At 38.9% G+C, this 23,759-nt stretch overlaps 1 protein-coding gene across 1 annotated transcript; it reads left to right on the top strand.

Moving 5' to 3' along the window:
* LOC132561358 (ribonuclease H1-like) lies at nt 1-20,468 on the top strand. Its single transcript, XM_060226083.1, has 8 exons — nt 1-107; nt 2,716-2,975; nt 5,604-5,798; nt 7,420-7,525; nt 10,134-10,188; nt 14,246-14,330; nt 18,234-18,358; nt 18,786-20,468. Exons 1-8 carry the CDS (start codon nt 28-30, stop codon nt 18,870-18,872), a joined length of 993 nt encoding a protein of 330 aa, XP_060082066.1. The 5' UTR covers nt 1-27; the 3' UTR covers nt 18,873-20,468.
* Nucleotides 20,469-23,759: the final 3,291 nt, after the last annotated feature.

Here is a 23,759-nt window from a genome sequence, read left to right as displayed (position 1 = left end):
ACGAGGTAAAACGTGAGTTTTGTTCACATGAGCTTGTTCTTTCGTTGGATTACAATGCCGTACTATGCAGTTCGGAGGGGACGGATTCCCGGCATTTATAAGACATGGTAAAACATCTGTTGTTCGTAAGACAGTGAAGAAAACTATTTCAAATGCTTCTTTTACAGTACATTTTTGTAGGTAACGTTTATCTAGAAGTCAACTTTCGAAATAGTGTAATACTAGAATAATGATAGCTTGATTTGAAAAAAATTTAACCGAAGTTAAGATACTATATAAAACTTTTTACGCAACGTGAACATAAACTTACAAACCCCTTTTGTGTTTTGGGAATTAGACATATTGGTGTTATGAAATAGTTTATTTTCCTTTAACAACTTCTAATAAGGAGATAATGAAGCTTAATTGTTGAAGAAGGTGCTGGATATGTATGTTAACAGTGAAGCAAGGTATTATGAAACATGGGAAAATGAACTGGGGTCAAAATACCATGGATAGAATGAGAATTTAGAGGAATCTTTGCTTGTTTCCATTTGTCTACAGGAGAGATTATTGTATTGGCGGGAATGAGTTTTAAAATAGGCAAGGATGAGGATGTTTTGAGGGTAGAGACACAGGTTATGTATGATTTTGAAGACAAGAATAAGTTGGCATTACAGTCTGCAGAGCTGTTAGGGTGGCCATTTTAAGTTGTCAAGCATGGGTAGCTCTTGAGGTGTTCCAAAGCAAGTTGCCTTGAAAGAAAAACATGGGGTATTTGAAAATCAGAAGGATCAAACAAATCAGTTATTCTGGCTACTGTAAATAATGGATTGGGAGGGGGGGGGTTTCAGGTGAGTTGGCCATACTGTGTTGGTAGTCCTTTGTCCTTAACTCTTGGTATTGTTATTTCATGAGGAGTACATAATGTAAGTTTCTCTTTGTGCCTTATTGCTCATGTTGTCAAGCATGTCTGAGACTTAACTGCTATTGTGATACCAGTCACAGATGAAATGTGAAGCAAAGTGTTGTACGTATTCTAGTTGGTTGATATGGTTAAGAGAGTAAGGATACCAGACAGAAGAACAGTTTTCTAATTTTGAATATGGACCATTGTTCTGTATGCATGATCTTTTATGCACTGAGATTTTATTTTCAAATTTTGTTTGAGAAATCTAAGAGGCTGATTTGTTGTGGATGAAATTGAGTTTATGTGTCATTTGGTCTCTGTGGATGTTTGGTATGGGTGTCTTGGATATTTGGTATGGGTCTCTGTGGACATTTGGTGTGGGTGTCTGTGGATGTTTGGTGTGGGTCTCTGTGGATATTTTGTATGGGTCTCTGTGTATGTTTGGTATGGGTGTCTGTGGACATTTGGTGTGGGTCTCTGTGGATGTTTGGTATGGGTCTCTGTGTACATTTGGTATGGGTGTCTGTGTATGTTTGGTATGGGTGTCTGTGGACATTTGGTGTGGGTCTCTGTGGATGTTTGGTATGGGTATCTGTGCATGTTTGGAATTGGTCTCTGTGGACATTTGGGATGGGTTTCTGTGGATGTTTGGTGTGGGTGTCTGTGCATGTTTGGTATGGGTCTCTGTGGACATTTGGTGTGGGTCTCTGTGGACATTTGGTGTGGGTCTTTGTGGATGTTTGGTGTGGGTTTCTGTGGATATTTTGTATGGGTCTCTGTGTATGTTTGGTATAGGTGTCTCTGGGTGTTTGGTGTGGATGTCTGTGGATGTTTGATGTGGATCTCTGTGGATGTTTGGTGTGGGTGTCTGTGGATATTTTGTATGGGTCTCTGTGTATGTTTGGTATGGGTCTCTGTGGACATTTGGTGTGGGTCTCTGTGGACGTTTGGTGTGGGTGTCTGTGCATGTTTGGTATGGGTGTCTGTGGACATTTGGTGTGGGTCTCTGTGGACATTTGGTGTGGGTCTCTGTGGACGTTTGGTGTGGGTGTCTGTGCATGTTTGGTATGGGTGTCTGTGGACATTTGGTGTGGGTCTCTGTGGATGTTTGGTGTGGGTGTCTGTGCATGTTTGGTATGGGTGTCTGTGCATGTTTGGTGTGGGTGTCTGTGCATGTTTGGTGTGGGTCTCTGTGGATATTTTGTATGGGTGTCTGTGGACATTTGGGATGGGTTTCTGTGGATGTTTGGTATGGGTGTCTGGATGTTTGGTATGGGTGTCTGTGTACATTTGGTATGGGTCTCTGTGGATGTTTGGTATGGGTGTCTGTGGATGTTTGGTATGGGTGTCTGTGGACATTTGGTATGGGTGTCTGTGCATGTTTGGTGTGGGTGTCTGTGCATGTTTGGTGTGGGTCTCTGTGGATGTTTGGTGTGGGTGTCTGTGCATGTTTGGTATGGGTGTCTGTGCATGTTTGGTGTGGGTCTCTGTGGATGTTTGGTGTGGGTGTCTGTGCATGTTTGGTATGGGTGTCTGTGCATGTTTGGTGTGGGTCTCTGTGGATGTTTGGTATGGGTCTCTGTGGACATTTGGTGTGGGTGTCTGTGCATGTTTGGTATGGGTCTCTGTGGACATTTGGTGTGGGTCTCTGTGGACATTTGGTGTGGGTCTCTGTGGACATTTGGTGTGGGTCTCTGTGGACATTTGGGATGGGTCTCCTTCTCATTTGTTGGTTATCCTTCTGAAAATCTGATAGATGTAGATAGGCATTTTTATGGTAATACATTTGTAATTTGATACAACTTCACCATGTTTTGTGATTCTAGGGATGAATGTAAGAAACAAGTCAACGGTTTCCCAAAGGCGCGATACAAGAAGTTCAACTCTGAAACGGAGGCCAATGATTTTGTAAATGATACAGAAAGTGAGCCTGGACATTGCTCCTCAACAAAGGTTTATAACACTCAGCCACAGAACCGATATCATAAGTCTACAGCCACCAATAACATGGGTCACACTCCTGCAGCCTCTAGTCATCGTCAGCCAGTGCAGAAAGTTTCTGTATCAAATAACACTGATGGATTTAGTAAGTTTGAAGTATCACTAGAAAAAATTAGATTTCATACAAAAGTAATGAAATCATTTCACAAACACCAGGGTCAACATATAAGCTCATAATCAGAGTATAAAATGGCATTTGTGGGTAAATCTAGTAACCTAACAGCATTAGGTACCAGATTGGACCGAGGCATAGTGGGATACTTCATGCAATAGTTAACCTTGCTTGCACAAAAGGAAGAGCAAGAGGGATTTTATGTAGGAAGAAACAGCTATGTCCCCCATTGTTATGTCATGTCTGATGATCTTTCTCTTTTTTCATATGATGGGCCATGTGGCCCCCTATTGTGCTAATGAATTTTTGTAAGCACACTGAAGCATTGATTAGTTTACTAGGTTCAGATATATACACTAAAAAGACATGCAGTGTACTAGATTGCATTACCACTGTAACACCCATCTAGATTCCTAAAGCAATGTGTAGTGTACTAGTTTCCGGTGTGTACACTAATGTGATGTGTAGTGTACTAGTTTCCAGTGTGTACACTAATGTGACGTGTAGTGTACTAGATTCCTGTGTGTACACTAATGTGACGTTTAGTGTACTAGATTCCCGTTTGTACATCAAAGGGCATGAAGTGTATTAGATTAAAAAATATCAACTTTATTTTATTTACAACAGTTACGAAATTAGTTATTTCAACTTATACTAATCACTTTTGTTGGCCCAGATGTAAGCATGCAAGGGGTCTTATTGTGGAAGGAAACTGGAGTACCCAGGGAAAACCCACGTGGTCGGGCAGGTGACCCCTTACCTTTTTACGTCTAATCAGGAAATGGAACACCAGCCGGCTAGGTGAAAGGGGAGAACATTACCACTGCACCACCCGACTAGACTCCTGAAGTGACTTTTAGCATGCTAGATTTCTGTGTGTACACTAGAGCGACATGTGGTGTACTAGACTCCAACAGCCTCTTATCAATATGAAGCATAACTCTGCGTCAGAATTTTGGCCACAAATTTTTAGATACCCTTTTTTCTGGCATCCAGCGTCCAGCGTACAGTGTCCGTCTGTAAACTTTTTACATTTTTGATTTTTCGAAAACTCCTGAAGTAATTTCAATGAAACTTGGCAGTGACTTTCCATGGCCAAAGGTTAAGTAAATTGGTAAATCATGTGGTCCCAACCCCCTAGAGGCCTGAAGGGTAGGGTCAAAAAGGGGCGAAGTTACTTAAATTTCTAATATCTTCTTCTCAATACCCAAATATTGTAGAATCAAATACTCGTTGTGGATAGAAGGGTCTTAAGGTGCTTTAATATGGCTAGACTAGATTTTTGAGCATAATTAGTTTAATTTCCATTGAAAATATTTCCAACTTGGTTAGAATTTTGAGTGAATGATGACTTCTTGATGAAATGCCCAAATTGACCCCGGCTGACCCCCAGGAGCTGATGGGCATAGCCAAAATGGATAAATCAACTGAAATTTCAAAACTTACCTCAAAACAGGGTAGAATCTAATACACTTCATAGATGGAAGAATCATATGTTAGTTCAGTCAGCTGACCATTTAGGCCCGTGGGCCTCTTGTCCATATTTCAGTCTAAAACGGGGCAATAATATTGTATGTAGCCCACAGGTCTTGTACATCTCCCTTGGTGCACACAGAGAACAACATGCTCACAGCCACCTTGAGTTTGCTATGCTGAATATGCTCATGTTGAGTGCGAAACAAGGTCATGTGATGTGTGGTGCCAAAGTAGGACTTCGGTGAAAGTGAACTTATACTTACCTAATGAGACATGCATACACACAAAAACTTTCATTGACATACATGTATGGATCAGTTATGGTTTGGGGAGGAATTTCCCCATGGTTTACAGACACCTTTAACTGGAATATAACAGCTGTATGCTATCAAGATGAGATCCTGAGGCGTTATGTTGTGCCTTTCATTATAAGGTATGATTTGACCTTTCAGCATGATAACACTAGACCACACATTGTAAGAGTTTGTAGGGACTTTCTTGTGACCCACAACATTGTCCCTATTGATTAGAAATTAAAATAAGATATGTTCATAGCTGTGCAGGGAGGGCACACATGACATCAAGGATTGGTCTGACAACTGTTGTTATTTCAACTTTGTGTACATTAGGGTACCCTAATTCATGGCAGCCTAATGAAGTCTACATTAGTTAAAAATCTCAGAAAATGTGAAGACGGATGGTCCAATATTCAAAGTTAACGACTGCATTGCACATTTAGGCATATTACACATAAATGTTATTTCATTAATTCCATAAAGTTGAAGGTCATTGCTTTCTACTCTCAGTTTATCTTATGTTGTGAAATTTGATGATTGCAAATGTCACAGAAATAATTTGGATTGTAACCTATGTCTGTGTCACAGCTGCCCGAACTCCTGTGTTGTTTGTATCTTTTATAAACCTGTTAGAATCACAAAATTAACAGAACAGATTGTGTGCAGGGTCCATTGTTGTTTGTATATACTCTTCTGTATTACTTATTACTATAGTATATGTTTGATATTTATAATGACTGTGTTTATTCATTGTTGTTTGTATATACACTTCTGTATTACTTATTACTATAGTATATGTTTGATTTATATAATGATTCTGTTTATTCAGATGATGCAGAGTTTAATGGAGACATGAAAAACGTATTTAAGATTGAGTACAAAAAAACTGTGTATATGCAGAATCCAAGGTCAGGGGACACAAATCAAAGGTCAAATGGTGCAAAGTCAAGAGGTGTACATTCCAAGCCATCCAGTACATGGTCAAGGTCATTCCATACAAGAAACAGAAACGAAAATGATACAGGTAACGTTGTCCCTTGTTGATGTAAACAAAATAGGCAGTATATTTGTCTACAGAATTGAACATGATGATGGCCGAGCATGATCTTATTTATTAGTAAATGTAATTGGGCGTTAAAGAAAATGTGTGAAGTAGTTTATTGTAAAGTAGAGATGTTTAAACAACAAAATATTTTCTGTTGTTATAGTTGACTAGTGAACCACTAGTAAATCTTACGAAACCTACTAGGTTTTCTGGAAGATGTGTCAGAAGGGCACCTTGTATATCAAATTATAATCAGAATATACTTTATTTTCTTTGTCTCCATTATCTAGAAAGTTTTGGGCAATATTAACTTGGTATCTGGTTATATTAACAAAACACAAAGCAGTGGAACCAGCTGCAGCCATAGTCTCATTATTACTGAGGCTGTCTTGTGATGGGATGGTAGGGGGATAATGTAAATACTGGGTTAATGAACTCAGAACCTTATTATTTGGTAGAAAATTACAGTGGAAAAGAATGAACAAGAGTAAATGGTTCCCCATCGTAAAATTTTTACTGGTGTAGGTAATTTTCCCCCATTTCAATGTTTCCTACCAAATCAAAGTTTTCCCTTGGTAATAAAATAAAAATGTAATATACTCATTACATTTCAGTAGACCTGTTTTTAGCTTAACTGGTATTAAGCGTTGGTAAGCTTATGTTATGATGAAGGGTCTATCTGTGTGATCCATGCATAGGTTCCTCCCTTTAATTTCATCATCTAGAATGTATTTCTTACTGGGAACTAATAATTGGTGGGGATGTATTTTGAGTGGTATGTAATACATTTTGTTATATGAATGACTTTGACTTATTTTCAAGGTTACCAGGGTCAGATGTAATGGAGTACTATAAAGTTTCCTCTCAAAGATGGCTTTTACTATTTCCAAGGTTGCAGAGTTAAAACATGTTTAAACATTTTATAATCACCTCAAATTGCATGAGACCCACAGTCAGATAGTACCTGGTATTGAGAGATATTAAAGTTCCTCATGATCATGACCTTGGCCTAAACGAAAGGGCCTGATATCTGAGATGGAGTGCTACAGATTTTCCTCAATAAATGATCTGAAATACCTCTTCTTGTTAATTAGAGTATCAAGTGCATTCAGTATTAATTGTATCATGAACTCTAAAACTCTGTTTAATTAATGATTATTTTCATATGTTTTGCTTTAAAGTCAATGTGAGTAATATGTACAGGCCCTCTGTGCCTCTTGTTCTGTTGACAGTTGCCCGAGAAGATTTAATAATTAGCAAACATTTCAGTACTATTGTCGAAAAGATTTGCTTCAGATATGAAATATGTGAAAAAAATCAGCTAAAATCTTGTAATAATGTAACAGAACAAGAATGCAGAATGCCTCCAACAGGATTCAAACCACAGTCTCCATTGTGATAAACCATGGCTCAGTAATATAAGCATGCTCTGTGCACTGAGCAACTGGAACACTTTGTCCTCACCAACCAATTGCAATCACCAAATCCAGTTCAGAATTATGTACAACTTCTGAATGTGTTAGATATTGATGTGATTCTCTGATGTTTTTTTTTGTACAATAGTGTCTTCTGACTTTAGATGTGACTTTGTTTCCTCCAGGACAAGATAATGGTGTAGTGGTGTATACAGATGGTGGCTGTTTTAACAATGGACAAAGGGGTGCTCAGGCTGGTATCGGAGTGTACTGGGGTCCAGACGACCCTAGGTATGTAAATCGGGGGTCAATGTTTATGTACTGGGGCCCAAACGACCATAGGTATGTAAATCAGGGGTCAATGTTTATGTACTGGGGTCCAGACGACCCTAGGTATGTAAATCAGGGGTCAATGTTTATGTACTGGGGTCCAGACGACCCTAGGTATGTAAATCAGGGGTCAATGTTTATGAACTAGGATCCAGACGACCCTAGGTATGTAAATCAGGGGTCAATGTTTATGTACTGGGGTCCAGACGACCCTTGGTATGTAAATCAGTAGTCAATGTTTATGTATTTGGGGGCCCAGACGACCCTAGGTATGTAAATCGGGGGTCAATGTTTATGTACTGGGGCCCAGACGACCCAAGGTATGGAAATCAGGGGTCAATGTTTATGTACTGGGGCCCAGACGACCCTAGGTATGTAAATCAGGGGTCAATGTTTATGAACTGGGGTCCAGACGACCCTAGGTATGTAAATCAGGGGTCAATGTTTATGTACTGGGGCCCAGACGACCCTTGGTATGTAAATCAGTAGTCAATGTTTCTGTACTGGGGCCCAGACGACCCTAGGTATGTAAATCGGGGGTCAATGTTTATGTACTGGGGCCCAGACGACCCTAGGTATGGAAATCAGGGGTCAATGTTTATGAACTGGGATCCAGATGACCCTAGGTATGTAAATCGGGGGTCAATGTTTATGTACTGGGGCCCAGACGACCCAAGGTATGGAAATCAGGGGTCAATGTTTATGAACTGGGATCCAGACGACCCTAGGTATGTAAATCAGGGGTCAATGTTTATGAACTGGGATCCAGACGACCCTAGGTATGTAAATCAGGGGTCAATGTTTATGTACTGGGGTCCAGACGACCCTTGGTATGTAAATCAGTAGTCAATGTTTATGTACTTGGGGGCCCAGACGACCCTAGGTATGTAAATCAGGGGTCAATGTTTATGTACCGGGGCCCAGACGACCCTAGGTATGTAAATCGGGGGTCAATGTTTATGTACTGGGGCCCAGACGACCCCTAGGTATGTAAATCAGTAGTCAATGTTTATGTACTGGGATCCAGACGACCCTTGGTATGTAAATCAGTAGTCAATGTTTATGTACTTGGGGGCCCAGACGACCCTAGGTATGTAAATCAGGGGTCAATGTTTGTGAACTGGGATCCCGACGACCCTAGGTATGGATATCAGGGGTCAATGTTTATGAACTGGGATCCAGATGACCCTAGTTGGGCAAATCAGTGGCAAATCATTATTGTGATCAAAGACCTTAGGTAGACAATGATGGGGTCAGTATTTATCTACTTATGGCCAAATGACTTTAAAGTAACAATGATGGTCAATATTCATGTTATTGATGCCGAAAAAGTAGAATTGTGTTAAAGTCATTGTTCATATAATTGAGGCCCAGCTGTAAGATATAACTTAGTCAAGAAATAAATCACATAAAACATTAATCTACTGTTAAGATTAGATTTCCAATTTAATGGCTCATGGAATGTTTTGACTTATTGTTGGATTTTAGCTCAACTGGTCAGACAAATTGCTACTAGTCATGAATGACAGAGCAGATTTTGACTAATTTGGTCAGAAGCATCCATTGGGGAGGGGAAACAAACTTTGTATAAATGGTTGGACTCAGCCCCCAGAAGCCTTAGGGCCAATATTTTCATTTAACAGGTTTTACTTCCACTATTATGGCCTTTTGGCCTTTCAGTGGACAATGTCATTTGATGAAGGGGAATTAGTCTTGTATAAATGGTGGGTCCTGGCTCCCAGGGGAGGGAGGGGCAGGGCCTTATCGGGGAAATAGAGCAAATTCTTAAAAATTCTACTCATTCTGTAGAAATGACTGGATTTTTGCCCAAATTAATTTTGAAGTAGCTTTAGATGAAGATGAATTAGTTTTGTAGGAACACCTAGATTCTGTCCCAGTTTGGTTTGAAGCATGCTTGGATAAACGGAAATTAATTTTGTGTAAACGGTGGGTCTTAGCTCCTCCTTCAGCATGAGGGGCTGGGGACCCAATAGGGGAAATAGAACAAAATATCTTTTAAATCCTTCGTCTTCTCTAGGAACACTTGACTTCTGTCACAGTTTGGTCTGAAGCATGCTTGGGTGAAGGGAAATCAATTTTGTAAATAGGATGGGTCTCGTCTCCTTTGATGGGAGGGGTGGGGCCCAATGGGGCAAATTGAGTAAGTTTTTTGAAATCCTTCTTCTGTTGGAACGATTTAATTTTGTCGAAATTTGATCTGAAACATCCTTAAGTGAAAAGAGCTCAATTGTGTATAAATGGTGCATTTGACTCTCCTTAGGGCAAAAGGGAGGGGCCTAATAGGGGATATACATACAAGTCTTTAAAATGCTTTTCCATTAATGTAAAGGAAGCAATTTCAGTAAAGTAAAGCACTAAGCAAAGATAGCAATACAGACCCTATGGACCTCTTGTTTATAAAATATAAAATTTCAAAAGAATCAGTTTAATTATCCTGTAATAAGCCTGTTCCTATTTTAGATAAAGAAGTTATGATAGCAACCTGCAGGCTTATCTCCAGATATTACATATGGTTTCTTGGTCAGATAACATTGCAGAATATTTTCAGGAATGTGAGTGAGCGCCTCCCAGGGAGACAGACCAACAATAGAGCTGAAATCCACGTAAGATTATTACTTCTCTTTAATGTTTTTTATGGTGAACAATGGGTTCATATTCTTAGTGTTTATTTACTGTGAGATCAGATGGCTCATACCTACTGCTGTATATAAAGGCTCATACCTACTGCTGTATATACAATCTCATACCTACTGCTGTACATAAAGGCTCATACCTACTTCTGTATATAAAGGCTCATACCAACTGCTGTATATACAGACTTATACCTACTGCTGCATATAAAGGCTCATACCTACTGTTGTATATACAGACTCATACCTACTGCTGTATATACAGACTCATATCTACTGCTGTATATACAGACTTATACCTACTGCTGCATATAAAGGCTCATACCTACTGCTGTATATAAAGGCTCATACCTACTGCTGTATATAAAGGCTCATACCTACTGCTGTATAAAAAGGCACATACCTACTGCTGTATATAAAGGCTCATACCTACTGCTGTATAAAAAGGCTCATACCTACTTCTGTATAAAAAGGCTCATACCTACTGCTGTATATAAAGGCTCATACCTACTTCTGTATATAAAGGCTCATACCAACTACTGTATATAAAGGCTCATACCTATTGCTGTATATAAAGGCTCATACATACTGCTGTATATAAAGGCTCATACCTACTGCTGTATATACAATCTCATACCTACTGCTGTATATACAGGTTCATACCTACTGCTGTATATAAAGGCTCATACCTACTGCTGTATATACAATCTCATACCTACTGCTGTACATAAAGGCTCATACCTACTTCTGTATATAAAGGCTCATACCAACTGCTGTATAAAAAGGCTCATACCTACTGCTGTATATAAAGGCTCATACCTACTGCTGTATATAAAGGCTCATACCTACTGCTGTATATACAGGCTCATACCTATTTCTGTATATAAAGGCTCATACCTACTTCTGTATATACAGGCTCATACCTACTGCTGTATAAAAAGGCTCATACCTACTGCTCTATATAAAGGCTCATACCTACTGCTGTATATACAGGCTCATACCTACTGCTGTATATACAGGATCATACCTACTGCTGTATATACAGGCTCATACCTACTTCTGTATATAAAGGCTCATACCTATTTCTGTATATAAAGGCTCATATCTACTGCTGTATATACAGGTTCATATCTACTGCTGTATATACAATCTCATACCTACTGCTGTACATAAAGGCTCATACCTACTTCTGTATATAAAGGCTCATACCAACTGCTGTATAAAAAGGCTCATACCTACTGCTGTATATACAGGCTCATACCTACTGCTGTATATACAGGCTCATACCTATTTCTGTATATAAAGGCTCATACCTACTTCTGTATATACAGGCTCATACCTACTGCTGTATAAAAAGGCTCATACCTACTGCTGTATATAAAGGCTCATACCTACTGCTGTATATAAAAGCTCATACCTACTGCTGTATATACAGGCTCATACCTACTGCTGTATATACAGGATCATACCTACTGCTGTATATACAGGCTCATACCTACTTCTGTATATAAAGGCTCATACCTATTTCTGTATATAAAGGCTCATATCTACTGCTGTATATACAGGCTCATATCTACTGCTGTACATAAAGGCTCATACCTACTTCTGTACATAAAGGCTCATACCTACTGCTGTATATACAGGCTCATATCTACTGCTGTACATAAAGGCTCATACCTACTTCTGTACATAAAGGCTCATACCTACTGCTGTATATACAGGCTCATACCTACTTCTGTATATAAAGGCTCATCCTATTTCTGTATATAAAGGCTCATATCTACTGCTGTATATACAGGCTCATATCTACTGCTGTACATAAAGGCTCATACCTACTTCTGTACATAAAGGCTCATACCTACTGCTGTATATACCGGCTCATATCTACTGCTGTACATAAAGGCTCATACCTACTTCTGTACATAAAGGCTCATACCTACTGCTGTATATACAGGCTCATACCTACTTCTGTATATAAAGGCTCATACCTATTTCTGTATATAAAGGTTCATACCAACTGCTGTATATACAGGCTCATATCTACCGCTGTATATACAGGCTCATACCTACTGCTGTATATAAAGGCTCATACCTATTTCTGTATATAAAGGTTCATACCTATTTCTGTATATAAAGGCTCATACCTACTGCTGTATATACAGGCTCATACCTACTGCTGTATAAAAAGGCTCATACCTACTGCTGTATATAAATACAGGCTCATACCTACTGCTGTATATACAGGCTCATACCTACTGCTGTATATACAGGCTCATACCTACTTCTGTATATAAAGGCTCATCATGTATATAAAGGCTCATACTGCTGTATATACAGGCTCATATCTACTTCTGTATATAAAGGCTCATATATACCTACTGCTGTATATAAAGGCTCATACCTACTTCTGTACATAAAGGCTCATACCTACTGCTGTATATACAGGCTCATACCTACTGCTGTATATACAGGCTCATACCTAATTCTGTATATAAAGGCTCATACCTACTTCTGTATATAAAGGCTCATACCTACTGCTGTATATAAAGGCTCATACCTACTGCTGTACATAAAGGCTCATACCTACTGCTGTATATACAGGCTCATATCTACTGCTGTACATAAAGGATCATACCTACTTCTGTACATAATGGCTCATACCTACTGCTGTATATACAGGCTCATATCTACTGCTGTACATAAAGGCTCATACCTACTTCTGTATATAAAGGCTATATATATAAAGGTTCATACCTATTTCTGTATATAAAGGCTCATACCTACTGCTGTATAAAAGGCTCATACCTACTGTATATAAAGGTTCTGTATATAAAGGCTCATACCTAACTGCTGTATATAAAGGCTCATACCTACTGCTGTATATAAAGGCTCATACCTACTGCTGTATATAAAGGCTCATACCTACTGCTGTATATAAAGGCTCATACCTACTGCTGTATATAAAGGCTCATACCTACTGCTGTATATAAAGGCTCATACCTACTGCTGTATATAAAGGCTCATAACTGCTGTATATAAAGGTTCATACCTATTTCTGTATATAAAGGCTCATACCTACTGCTGTATATACAGGCTCATACCTACTGCTGTATAAAAAGGCTCATACCTACTGCTCTATATAAAGGCTCATACCTACTGCTGTATATAAAAGCTCATACCTACTGCTGTATATACAGGCTCATACCTACTGCTGTACATAAAAGCTCATACCTACTGCTGTATATACAGGCTCATACCTATATACAGGCTCTGTATATACATAATGGCTCATACCTACTGCTGTATATAGGCTCATATCTACTGCTATACATAAATATACAGGCTCATACCTATACTTACTTCTGTACATAAAGGCTCATACCTACTGCTGTATATACAGGCTCATATCTACTGCTGTACATAAAGGCTCATACCTACTTCTGTACATAAAGGCTCATACCTACTGCTGTATATACAGGCTCATACCTACTGCTGTATATAAAGGCTCATACCTATTTCTGTATATAAAGGTTCATACCTATTTCTGTATATAAAGGCTCATACCAACTGCTGTATATACAGGCTCATATCTACCGCTGTATATACAGGCTCATACCTACTGCTGTATATAAAGGCTCATACCTATTTCTGTATATAAAGGTTCATACCTATTTCTGTATATAAAGGCTCATACCTACTGCTGTATATACAGGCTCATATCTACTGCTGTATATACAGGCTCATACCTACTTCTGTATATAAAGGTTCATATCTATTTCTGTATATAAAGGTTCATACCTACTGCTGTATATAAAGGCTCATATCTACTGCTGTACATAAAGGCTCATACCTACTACTGTATATAAAGGCTCATACCTATTTCTGTATATACAGGCTCATACCTACTGCTGTATATAGAGGCTCATACCTATTTCTATATATAAACTAAAAGGGTAGAAACGAGCCCATTATAAACAGAACCGAGATGTTATATTGCTACAGTAATAATTGATTTCATTGTTTATTTCAGGCAGCTTGTCGAGCCATTGAGCAGGCCAAGACACAAGGCTTACAGTCAATCACCATTAAAACTGATAGCCAGTTCCTAATCAGTGGTAAATATCTCACATGAGAGTTTTACAGATAGCCAGTTCCCTATCAGTGGAAAATATCTCACACTGTGTCTTACAGATAGCCAATTCCCAATCAGTGATAAATATCTCACACTGTAGTCTTACAGATAGCCAGTTCCCTATCAGTGGTAAATATCTCATATTGGTGTCTTAAAGATAGCCAGTTCCCAATCAGTGATAAATATCTCACACTGTAGTCTTACAGATAACCAGTTCCCCATCAGTGGTAAATATCTCACACTGTGTCTTACAGATAGCCAGTTCCCTATCAGTGATAAATATCTCACACTGTAGTCTTACAGATAGCCAGTTCCCCATCAGTGATAAATATCTCACACTGTAGTCTTACAGATAGCCAGTTCCCTATCAGTGGTAAATATCTCATATTGGTGTCTTAAAGATAGCCAGTTCCCAATCAGTGATAAATATCTCACACTGTAGTCTTACAGATAGCCAGTTCCCCATCAGTGATAAATATCTCACACTGTAGTCTTACAGATAGCCAGTTCCCTCTCAGTGGTAAATATCTCATATTGGTGTCTTAAAGATAGCCAGTTCCCAATCAGTGATAAATATCTCACACTGTAGTCTTACAGATAGCCAGTTCCCCATCAGTGGTAAATATCTCACACTGTGTCATACAGATAGCCAGTTCCCCATCAGTGATAAATATCTCACACTGTAGTCTTACAGTTCCCCATCTGTTAGCCAGTTCCCCATCAGTGAAATATCTCATACTAGAGTCATACAGATAGCCAGTTCCCCATCAGTGATAAATATCTCACACTGTAGTCTTACAGATAGCCAGTTCCCCATCAGTGATAAATATCTCACACTGTAGTCTTACAGATAGCCAGTTCCCTATCAGTGGTAAATATCTCATATTGGTGTCTTAAAGATAGCCAGTTCCCAGTCAGTGATAAATATCTCACACTGTAGTCTTACAGATAGCCAGTTCCCCATCAGTGATAAATATCTCACACTGTAGTCTTACAGATAGCCAGTTCCCTCTCAGTGGTAAATATCTCATATTGGTGTCTTAAAGATAGCCAGTTCCCAATCAGTGATAAATATCTCACACTGTAGTCTTACAGATAGCCAGTTCCCCATCAGTGGTAAATATCTCACACTGTGTCTTACAGATAGCCAGTTCCCCATCAGTGATAAATATCTCACACTGTAGTCTTACAGATAGCCAGTTCCCCATCTGTTGTAAATATCTCATACTAGAGTCATACAGATAGCCAGTTCCCCATCAGTGATAAATATCTCACACTGTAGTCTTACAGATAGCCAGTTCCCCATCAGTGATAAATATCTCACACTGTGTCTTACAGATAGCCAGTTCCCCATCAGTGATAAATATCTCACACTGTGTCTTACAGATAGCCAGTTCCCTATCAGTGATAAATATCTCACACTGTAGTCTTACAGATAGCCAGTTCCCCATCAGTGGTAAATATCTCACACTGTGTCTTACAGATAGCCAGTATCTCACACTGTAGTCTTACAGATAGCCAGTTCCCCATCAGTGATAAATATCTAGCCAGTTCCCCATCAGTGTAAATATCTCACACTGTCTTACAGATAGCCAGTTCCCTCTCAGTGATAAATATCTCACACTTACAGATAGCCAGTTCCCCATCAGTGATAAATATCTCACACTGTAGTCTTACAGATAGCCAGTTCCCAATCTGTTGTAAATATCTCACACTCGAGTCATACAGATAGCCAGTTCCCCATCAGTGATAAATATCTCACACTGTAGTCTTACAGATAGCCAGTTCCCCATCAGTGGTAAATATCTCACACTGTGTCTTACAGATAGCCAGTTCCCCATCAGTGATAAATATCTCACACTGTAGTCTTACAGATAGCCAGTTCCCTATCAGTGGTAAATATCTCATATTGGTGTCTTAAAGATAGCCAGTTCCCAATCAGTGATAAATATCTCACACTGTAGTCTTACAGATAGCCAGTTCCCCATCAGTGATAAATATCTCACACTGTAGTCTTACAGATAGCCAGTTCCCTCTCAGTGATAAATATCTCACACTGTAGTCTTACAGATAGCCAGTTCCCCATCAGTGGTAAATATCTCACACTGTTCCCCAGTTCCCTCAGTGATAAATATCTCACATAAATATCTCACACTGTAGTCTTACAGATAGCCAGTTCCCCATCAGTGATAAATATCTCACACTGTAGTCTTACAGATAGCCAGTTCCCCATCAGTGGTAAATATCTCACACTGTGTCTTACAGATAGCCAGTTCCCCAAATATCAGTGATAGCCAGTTCCCCATCAGTGATAAATATCTCACAGTGTAGTCGAACAGATAGCCAGTGCCCCAACAGTGATAAATATCTCAAAGAGGAGTCTTACAGATAGCCAGTTCCCCATCAGTGATAAATATCTCACACTGTAGTCTTACAGATAGCCAGTTCCCCATCAGTGATAAATATCTCACACTGTAGTCTTACAGATAGCCAGTTCCCCATCAGTGGTAAATATCTCATATTGGTGTCTTAAAGATAGCCAGTTCCCCATCATCTCACACTGTGATAGCCAGTTCCCCATCAGTAAATATCTCACACTGTGTCTTACAGATAGCCAGTTCCCCATCAGTGATAAATATCTCACACTGTAGTCTTACAGATAGCCAGTTCCCCATCAGTGGTAAATATCTCACACTGTGTCTTACAGATAGCCAGTTCCCTATCAGTGATAAATATCTCACACTGTAGTCTTACAGATAGCCAGTTCCCCATCAGTGATAAATATCTCACACTGTAGTCTTACAGATAGCCAGTTCCCCATCAGTGATAAATATCTCACACTGTAGTCTTACAGATAGCCAGTTCCCCATCAGTGATAAATATCTCACACTGTGTCTTACAGATAGCCAGTTCCCAATCAGTGATAAATATCTCACACTGTGTCTTACAGATAGCCAGTTCCCCATCAGTGGTAAATATCTCGCACTGATTTGTACGAGTAGAAAGTCTTGTCAGCGTTAACTACAACCTTGGCTTTGTTATATGTAATGAATAACAAAAGGAAGTAGAGCCTTCGTAGAAGTTTCAGGTAAACAATGGTAAATTGCATAATGATGGATTGAAGCCTCTTGTGTGTGACAAAGTTTCTGGAACGGATTTTTTTTATTAACTGGCCATCATCACATGGTGGGCTACTCAAATCGCTCTGCATGCATGGTCCATGGTCTGTTCATCCGCAAACAATATTTGTTATCGCTATTTATTGAGAAGTATGTGATGGATCTTTCTTAAATTTCATATATAGGTTCCTTTTTGGCCTCTAGTTGTGCCCATCTAATTTGGGGTCTGATAAAAAAAACAAAATAGTAGACAGACAGCCATCTTGGATCTTGACTTCGAAAGTTTGTTATGGTTTTTCTTGAGAAGTAAAGCATAGATATTTCTCAAATTTCATGTGTATGCTTTCCTTGATCCCTAATTGTGTCTGTTTGATTTTGGGATTGATCAGAAATACAAAATGGCTGACAGACGGCCTTCTTGGATTTTGCCTAGTAAAGTTTGTTATCACTGTCTCTCAAAAAGTACTGGACGGATCGCTCTCAAATTTTATTTGTAGGTTCCCTTCAGTCCCTAATTGTTCCTGTTTAATAGTTGATCAGAAAAATGTCTGCCCGACAGTTACAGATTTTTTTGTCGTTATTTCTGCAAAGGAATGTTTAAATTTTGTATTAATAAGAGCAAAACAGAGGAGATCATCAGAGAAAAGGGAAAAAATCCAACTTTTAAAGAACAAATAAAGATCAAACGATGGTGGGTGCCAAGATCCCTTTGAAATCTCTTGCTTTATGTTTGATTTGATATACAAAGAAATCATCATTTGTTTCAGCTGCTACACAATGGATGCCAGGTTGGCTGAGTAATAATTGGAAACTTTCGTCTGGTGGTCCTGTTAAAAATAAAGAAGATTTTGTGCATTTAAATCAGGTTTCTGCTGGGATAAGAATTAAGTGGGTATGTTTTAGACATAATGGTTTTATTGTAGTCCTTTCCAGTCCTGCTTCAACAAACCACATACCAATTAGAAAGAAAGTAATCAAGTTTGGTAACTTTCACTTGAACTGTCCAATTTTCTTCAGGTTTTTTTGTTCCCGTCAGGTAATTTTAATTTTTATCTCAAGTGAAACACATTTTTGCAGATGTAAAATTTAGTGCGTCCAAGCAAAATGACTTTTCAGACCAGTGCTCAGAAAATGTTTAAGATAATTACTTGAAACTTTGTACATTTATCAAGTTAGTACTCTAGTGGAAGTTCTCATTTCAATATTTTCAGTTGTATGGAAATTTTAAAAATAACAAAAGGAAATTGAACTTGTTAGTTATGTAACCATTGTATTTGTGAATGATGTTTTTTAGTTTCTGATTGTATACTTCTTTCCAGATCCATGTACCTGGACATAGAGGTATTGTTGGGAATGAGGCAGCGGACAGTCTAGCTAATGAAGGTGCTCTAAAACCACTGCCATGACCAGGTTTCATGGCTGTTTATCTGGAAATGCATTGAGAAAACTCATTTTCTGTACAGAGGAGTCCACCAAACACTCCAAACATTGTCAACCAAAACAAACCAAGGCTTACAGAGATGCTGTTTCCAACACAGAAAATGTCAGATTGTTTTGTTTCTCATGTAGAAATGTCTGGTGTGCCCAGCTGTGTTGTTTGGTCAGCGTCGCACTCAGAGAAATTGTCAGTGCTTCCTTGTTAAAGTATCCCAGCTATATGATAAACATAATCTCACACTAATTTCTAGTCATAAGATGTTTGCATTTATCATATCTCATTTGACCATGGCAAAAACTGAGTAGAATAAATATTCTCAGACTTGTGTCCAAGATCTGATATTTTACAGTAAATCTACTGCTTTAGCTTCACTTTCAACAAATTTATAGTTCTGCCTCATAAGGTTTGCATTCTGTATCTCCTCCCCCTCAACTGTGCACAGGTCTATATCCCCTCCCCCTCCACTGTCCACAGTTCTGTATCCCCTCCCCCTCAACTGTGCAAAGGTCTGTATCTCCTCCTCAACTGTGCACAAGCTTGTATTCCCTCCCCCTCCACTGTCCACAGTTCTGTATCTCCTCCCCCTCAACTGTCCACAGGTCTGTATCCCCTCCCCCTCAACTGTCTACAGGTCTGTATCTCCTTCCCCTCCACTGTCCACAGTTCTGTATCCCCTCCCCCTCAACTGTGCACAAGCTTGTATCCCCTCCCCCTCCACTGTGCACAGGTCTGTATCCCCTCGCCCTTAACTGTGCACAGGTCTATATCCCCTCCCCCTCCACTGTCCACAGTTCTGTATCCCCTCCCCCTCAACTGTGCAAAGGTCTGTATCTCCTCCTCAACTGTGCACAAGCTTGTATTCCCTCCCCCTCCACTGTCCACAGTTCTGTATCCCCTCCCCCTCCACTGTGCAAAGGTCTGTATCTCCTCCTCAACTGTGCACAAGCTTGTATTCCCTCCCCCTCCACTGTCCACAGTTCTGTATCCCCTCCCCCTCAACTGTCCACAGGTCTGTATCTCCTCCCCCTCAACTGTCCACAGGTCTGTATCTCCTCCCCCTCAACTGTCTACAGGTCTGTATCCCCTCCCCCTCAACTGTCCACAGGCCTGTATCTCCTCCCCCTCAACTGTCCACAGGTCTGTATCTCCTCCCCCTCAACTGTCCACAGGTCTGTATCTCCTCCCCCTCAACTGTCCACAGGTCTGTATCCCCTCCCCCTCAACTGTCCACAGGTCTGTATCTCCTCCCCATCAACTGTCCACAGGTCTGTATCTCCTCCCCCTCAACTGTCCACAGGTCTGTATCCCCTCTCCTGTAACTATCTACAGGTTTCTATCCCCCTTCTCCTCAACTGTCCACAGGCCTTTACCTGTCTCCCTCAGTTGTCCACAGAGACTTAATAGATTTCATTGTGTGAAACACATAAAACAGCACATTAATACCATGTATGTATTTATTGAGTTACAATTTTATCACAGGTATACAACATCATTCTGCAGGTGTTCTGTAATTTGAGTCTGTAAATGGATTTATACATGTTGAAGTAAAAATATTTGAAAAGTTTGATTTATTTATCTTTGATGCAAAAACAATTATCTCTTTTGCTTGATAGCAAATATTTATCTTTTATTGAAATGACACACGCACACTTCCATATAAAGTATTTAATTGAAATGACACACGCACATTTCCATATAAAGTATTTAATTGAAATGACACTCGCACACTTCCATATAAAGTATTTTATTGAAATGACACACGCACACTTCCATTTAAAGTATTTTATTGAAATGACACACACACTTCCATATCAAGTATTTTATTGAAATGACACACACACTTCCATATCAAGTATTTTATTGAAATGACAGTCGCACATTTCCATATAAAGTATTTAATTGAAATGACAGTCGCACATTTCCATATAAAGTATTTTATTGAAATGACACTCGCTCACTTCCGTATAAAGTATTTTATTGAAATGACACTCGCTCACTTCCGTATAAAGTATTTTATCGAAATGACACTCGCTCACTTCCGTATCAAGTATTTTATTGAAATGACACTTGCTCACTTCCACATAAAGTATTTAATTGAATGCATTAGGACTTGTTTACATGAACAAATATAGATAAAAAAGGCCTTGCATGGAGAAACAGTTTAAATCTGTTTTGAAAAAATTAATTTCATAGAGTCTTGAAATATATCATGTCCCATTAAAACAAGACAAACACTTTACCACTGAGGGAAAGATGTTGAGGGCTACGACATTCTATTACAAGACAGTTTTGCATTATATGAAAGGACTGTAGAACTAATGTCGTGTCCAGAGAAAGGCCATCCATAAAGCTATGGTACTTACTAGGAAAGTGTTTATTGAAGTATATACAGACTGGTAAGGAGACTTTGGGACTCTATAAATTTATGAAAGTGAGATGTTACTTGCAGAGGCTTGACTTTTAGATGAACACTGAACAAGATCTCACTTAGATAAAGCTAAATACCACACTTGGTTGAAAAAAGCTAAATTCCACACTTGGTTGAAATCCGACAGCAAATAGTTATTTGATGGAAACAAAGTATCTATTTTAAGGATTTTTTAGTCCTGTAACTCTGTCAAATGTTGGCAGATTATGACCAATATCAAATTCATTAAAAATCTTCTTGACATAAAACAATATACAAAATTTGGTTCAAATCTAACAGTAAAAAATTCATGTTGTTTGACAAAAACTCAATCACAGACAGACCAACCAAAAACTATTTTCCCCGCCTCCCCACCCCAAAAAAAATTCCCTGTAAAAGTTAACACTGACCTGGAAATTATTGAATGCTACCCAGCTTTTCTGTCCAGGAGGTCACTCATCACTGTACTGTTAAAGTTGATTGATTGAACAATTGTTCTATTCCTCGAGAGATCAGACAGATTGTGGCATCCACCATTGTTTGATCTTCATTTTTTCTTTAAAAGTTTTATCGTTTTTCTTTCTTTTATTTGCTCTTAATGATGAAATTTGAGAATTCCTCTTTGCAATTGAAAAAATAACAATCTTTAACTATTAAATAAAGGTAGTTGCCTGTTGGCCCTTTTTTCTTATCAGCTCCAAAATCTAAAGAGCACAACTAGGGACAATAAGGAAATTACATGTAATTTGAGAACAATCCAACAAGTCATTCTCAACATAAAAAAACTTATATACAATACTTGAAACCCATTTATTAGCCGACAGGCAGCAATGTTAGTTTTAGTCTGTCAGCCATTCTGATCATTTTGACCAGTCCCAATGTGGACTGATAGCCAACAAAGAACTAGGAACAAATAACATACAAAGTTTGAGAAGGATTTGTCCAGTACTTCTCCAGAAACAGCAGTCAAAAACTATGACTGTCGAAAACTAAGATGGCTGCCTGTCTGCCACCTACATACAAAGTTTGAGAAGGATTTGTCCAGTACTTCTCCAGAAACAGCAGTCAAAAACTATGACTGTCGAAAACTAAGATGGCTGCTTGTCTGCCACCTACATACAAAATTTGAGAATGATTCGTCCAGTACTTCTCCAGAAACAGCAGTCAAAAACTATGACTGTCGAAAACTAAGATGGCTGCCTGTCTGCCACCTACATACAAAGTTTGAGAATGATTCGTCCAGTACTTTTCCAGAAACAGCAATAACAAGAGTTGTTTAAGGACAGACAGGTGGACAACAGACGAGTGATTTAAATATCTCACTTGGTGATGGTGTGATTAATGCTAATTTGAACATTCTTCTTTTATTGCACATATCGTTAACATTCATTAAAGTTACAATCTCACAATCAAACATAATGCTAAAACAATACACAGATAAACATATAATCAGCACACATTGTCACTTAGTAGCTTTGGTTTGTATAACTATGTAACCCTGGTAAAATACTAGCCGCAATATACCACTCAGCTAGAGAGAACTTCTCTTTAGCTTGATTGGCTGAGTGTCAGACTAGTAAGCCAGGGGTCCCGGGTTCGATTCTTAGTGGAGGCATTGAAATAAATAATGACCTCTGTTATAACTATAACAAGTGATCCAAAATGGATCTTGGTGCCGACCATCTCATGATCTTGATCAGGTCTTTAAAACTTGGATCTGTTCCTATTCTCTTCCATCCTCTTACTTGCTCTGAAAACTGAACAAGCAAGTACGCATAAAGGGAAACCTACATATATCTACAAAGATCCCTTTAGTACTACTAATAAAATGACAGACTTTAACTGTCAAATTTCAAGATGACTGTCTGTTGGCCATTTTGGTTTTCCTTTTGGTCCAAAATTGGACATTGTATAACTAGGAATGAATTGGAACCTAGATGTATACCTATGAGAATGATTGATCCAGTACACAGAAATAATGACAATAAACTTTTAACTATTAAAATACAAGATCGCCAACTGTCAGCCATTTTGTTATTTCAATCGGTCATATTTAAATAGCATTGGAAAGCAAACTTTCAACTAAACATGCCACTCGGGGCCGAGGGATCCAATCAACAAATGATTTTCCATTCCTAATGATGTTTCAGACCTAATTTATTAGAAATATGTTGAAGTGTAAAGGAATAGTTTTAGAGTTTTATTCAGATATCCCATTAAAGAGCTACTCCTCAGTGTCTCCAGGAGCACAATCAACTGCCTGAATTCAGGAAATAAATGCCCACCCCTAATCCTGTTTCAGATGAAATTCGCTTAAGATCCACTTGGGTGTTAAGGAGAAATAGTGTTTTAAAGGAAATTTATACAAGTTCAAAAACAATGGATATAGATCATCTTGACCCTTCATAGTGAAAATCCAAGATGGCTGCCTGCATGTTAGTCCCAGAA

This window comes from Ylistrum balloti, unplaced genomic scaffold, assembly GCF_031769215.1.
Source record: "Ylistrum balloti isolate Yb309-2 unplaced genomic scaffold, AGI_CSIRO_Ybal_v1 Utg371196, whole genome shotgun sequence".
Taxonomy (NCBI): domain Eukaryota; kingdom Metazoa; phylum Mollusca; class Bivalvia; order Pectinida; family Pectinidae; genus Ylistrum; species Ylistrum balloti.
Note: the sequence above shows the minus strand (reverse complement) of the source record. Positions and strands in the feature narration are given on the sequence as shown.

Coding starts and splice junctions, on each gene's coding strand:
- LOC132561358 (XM_060226083.1), top strand. CDS start 28: ATGAGCTTGTTCTTTCGTTGGATTACAATGCCGTACTATGCAGTTCGG. Junction 2,976..5,603: donor AAATAACACTGATGGATTTA/GTAAGTTTGAAG, acceptor CTGTTTATTCAG/ATGATGCAGAGTTTAATGGA. Junction 5,799..7,419: donor CAGAAACGAAAATGATACAG/GTAACGTTGTCC, acceptor TGTTTCCTCCAG/GACAAGATAATGGTGTAGTG.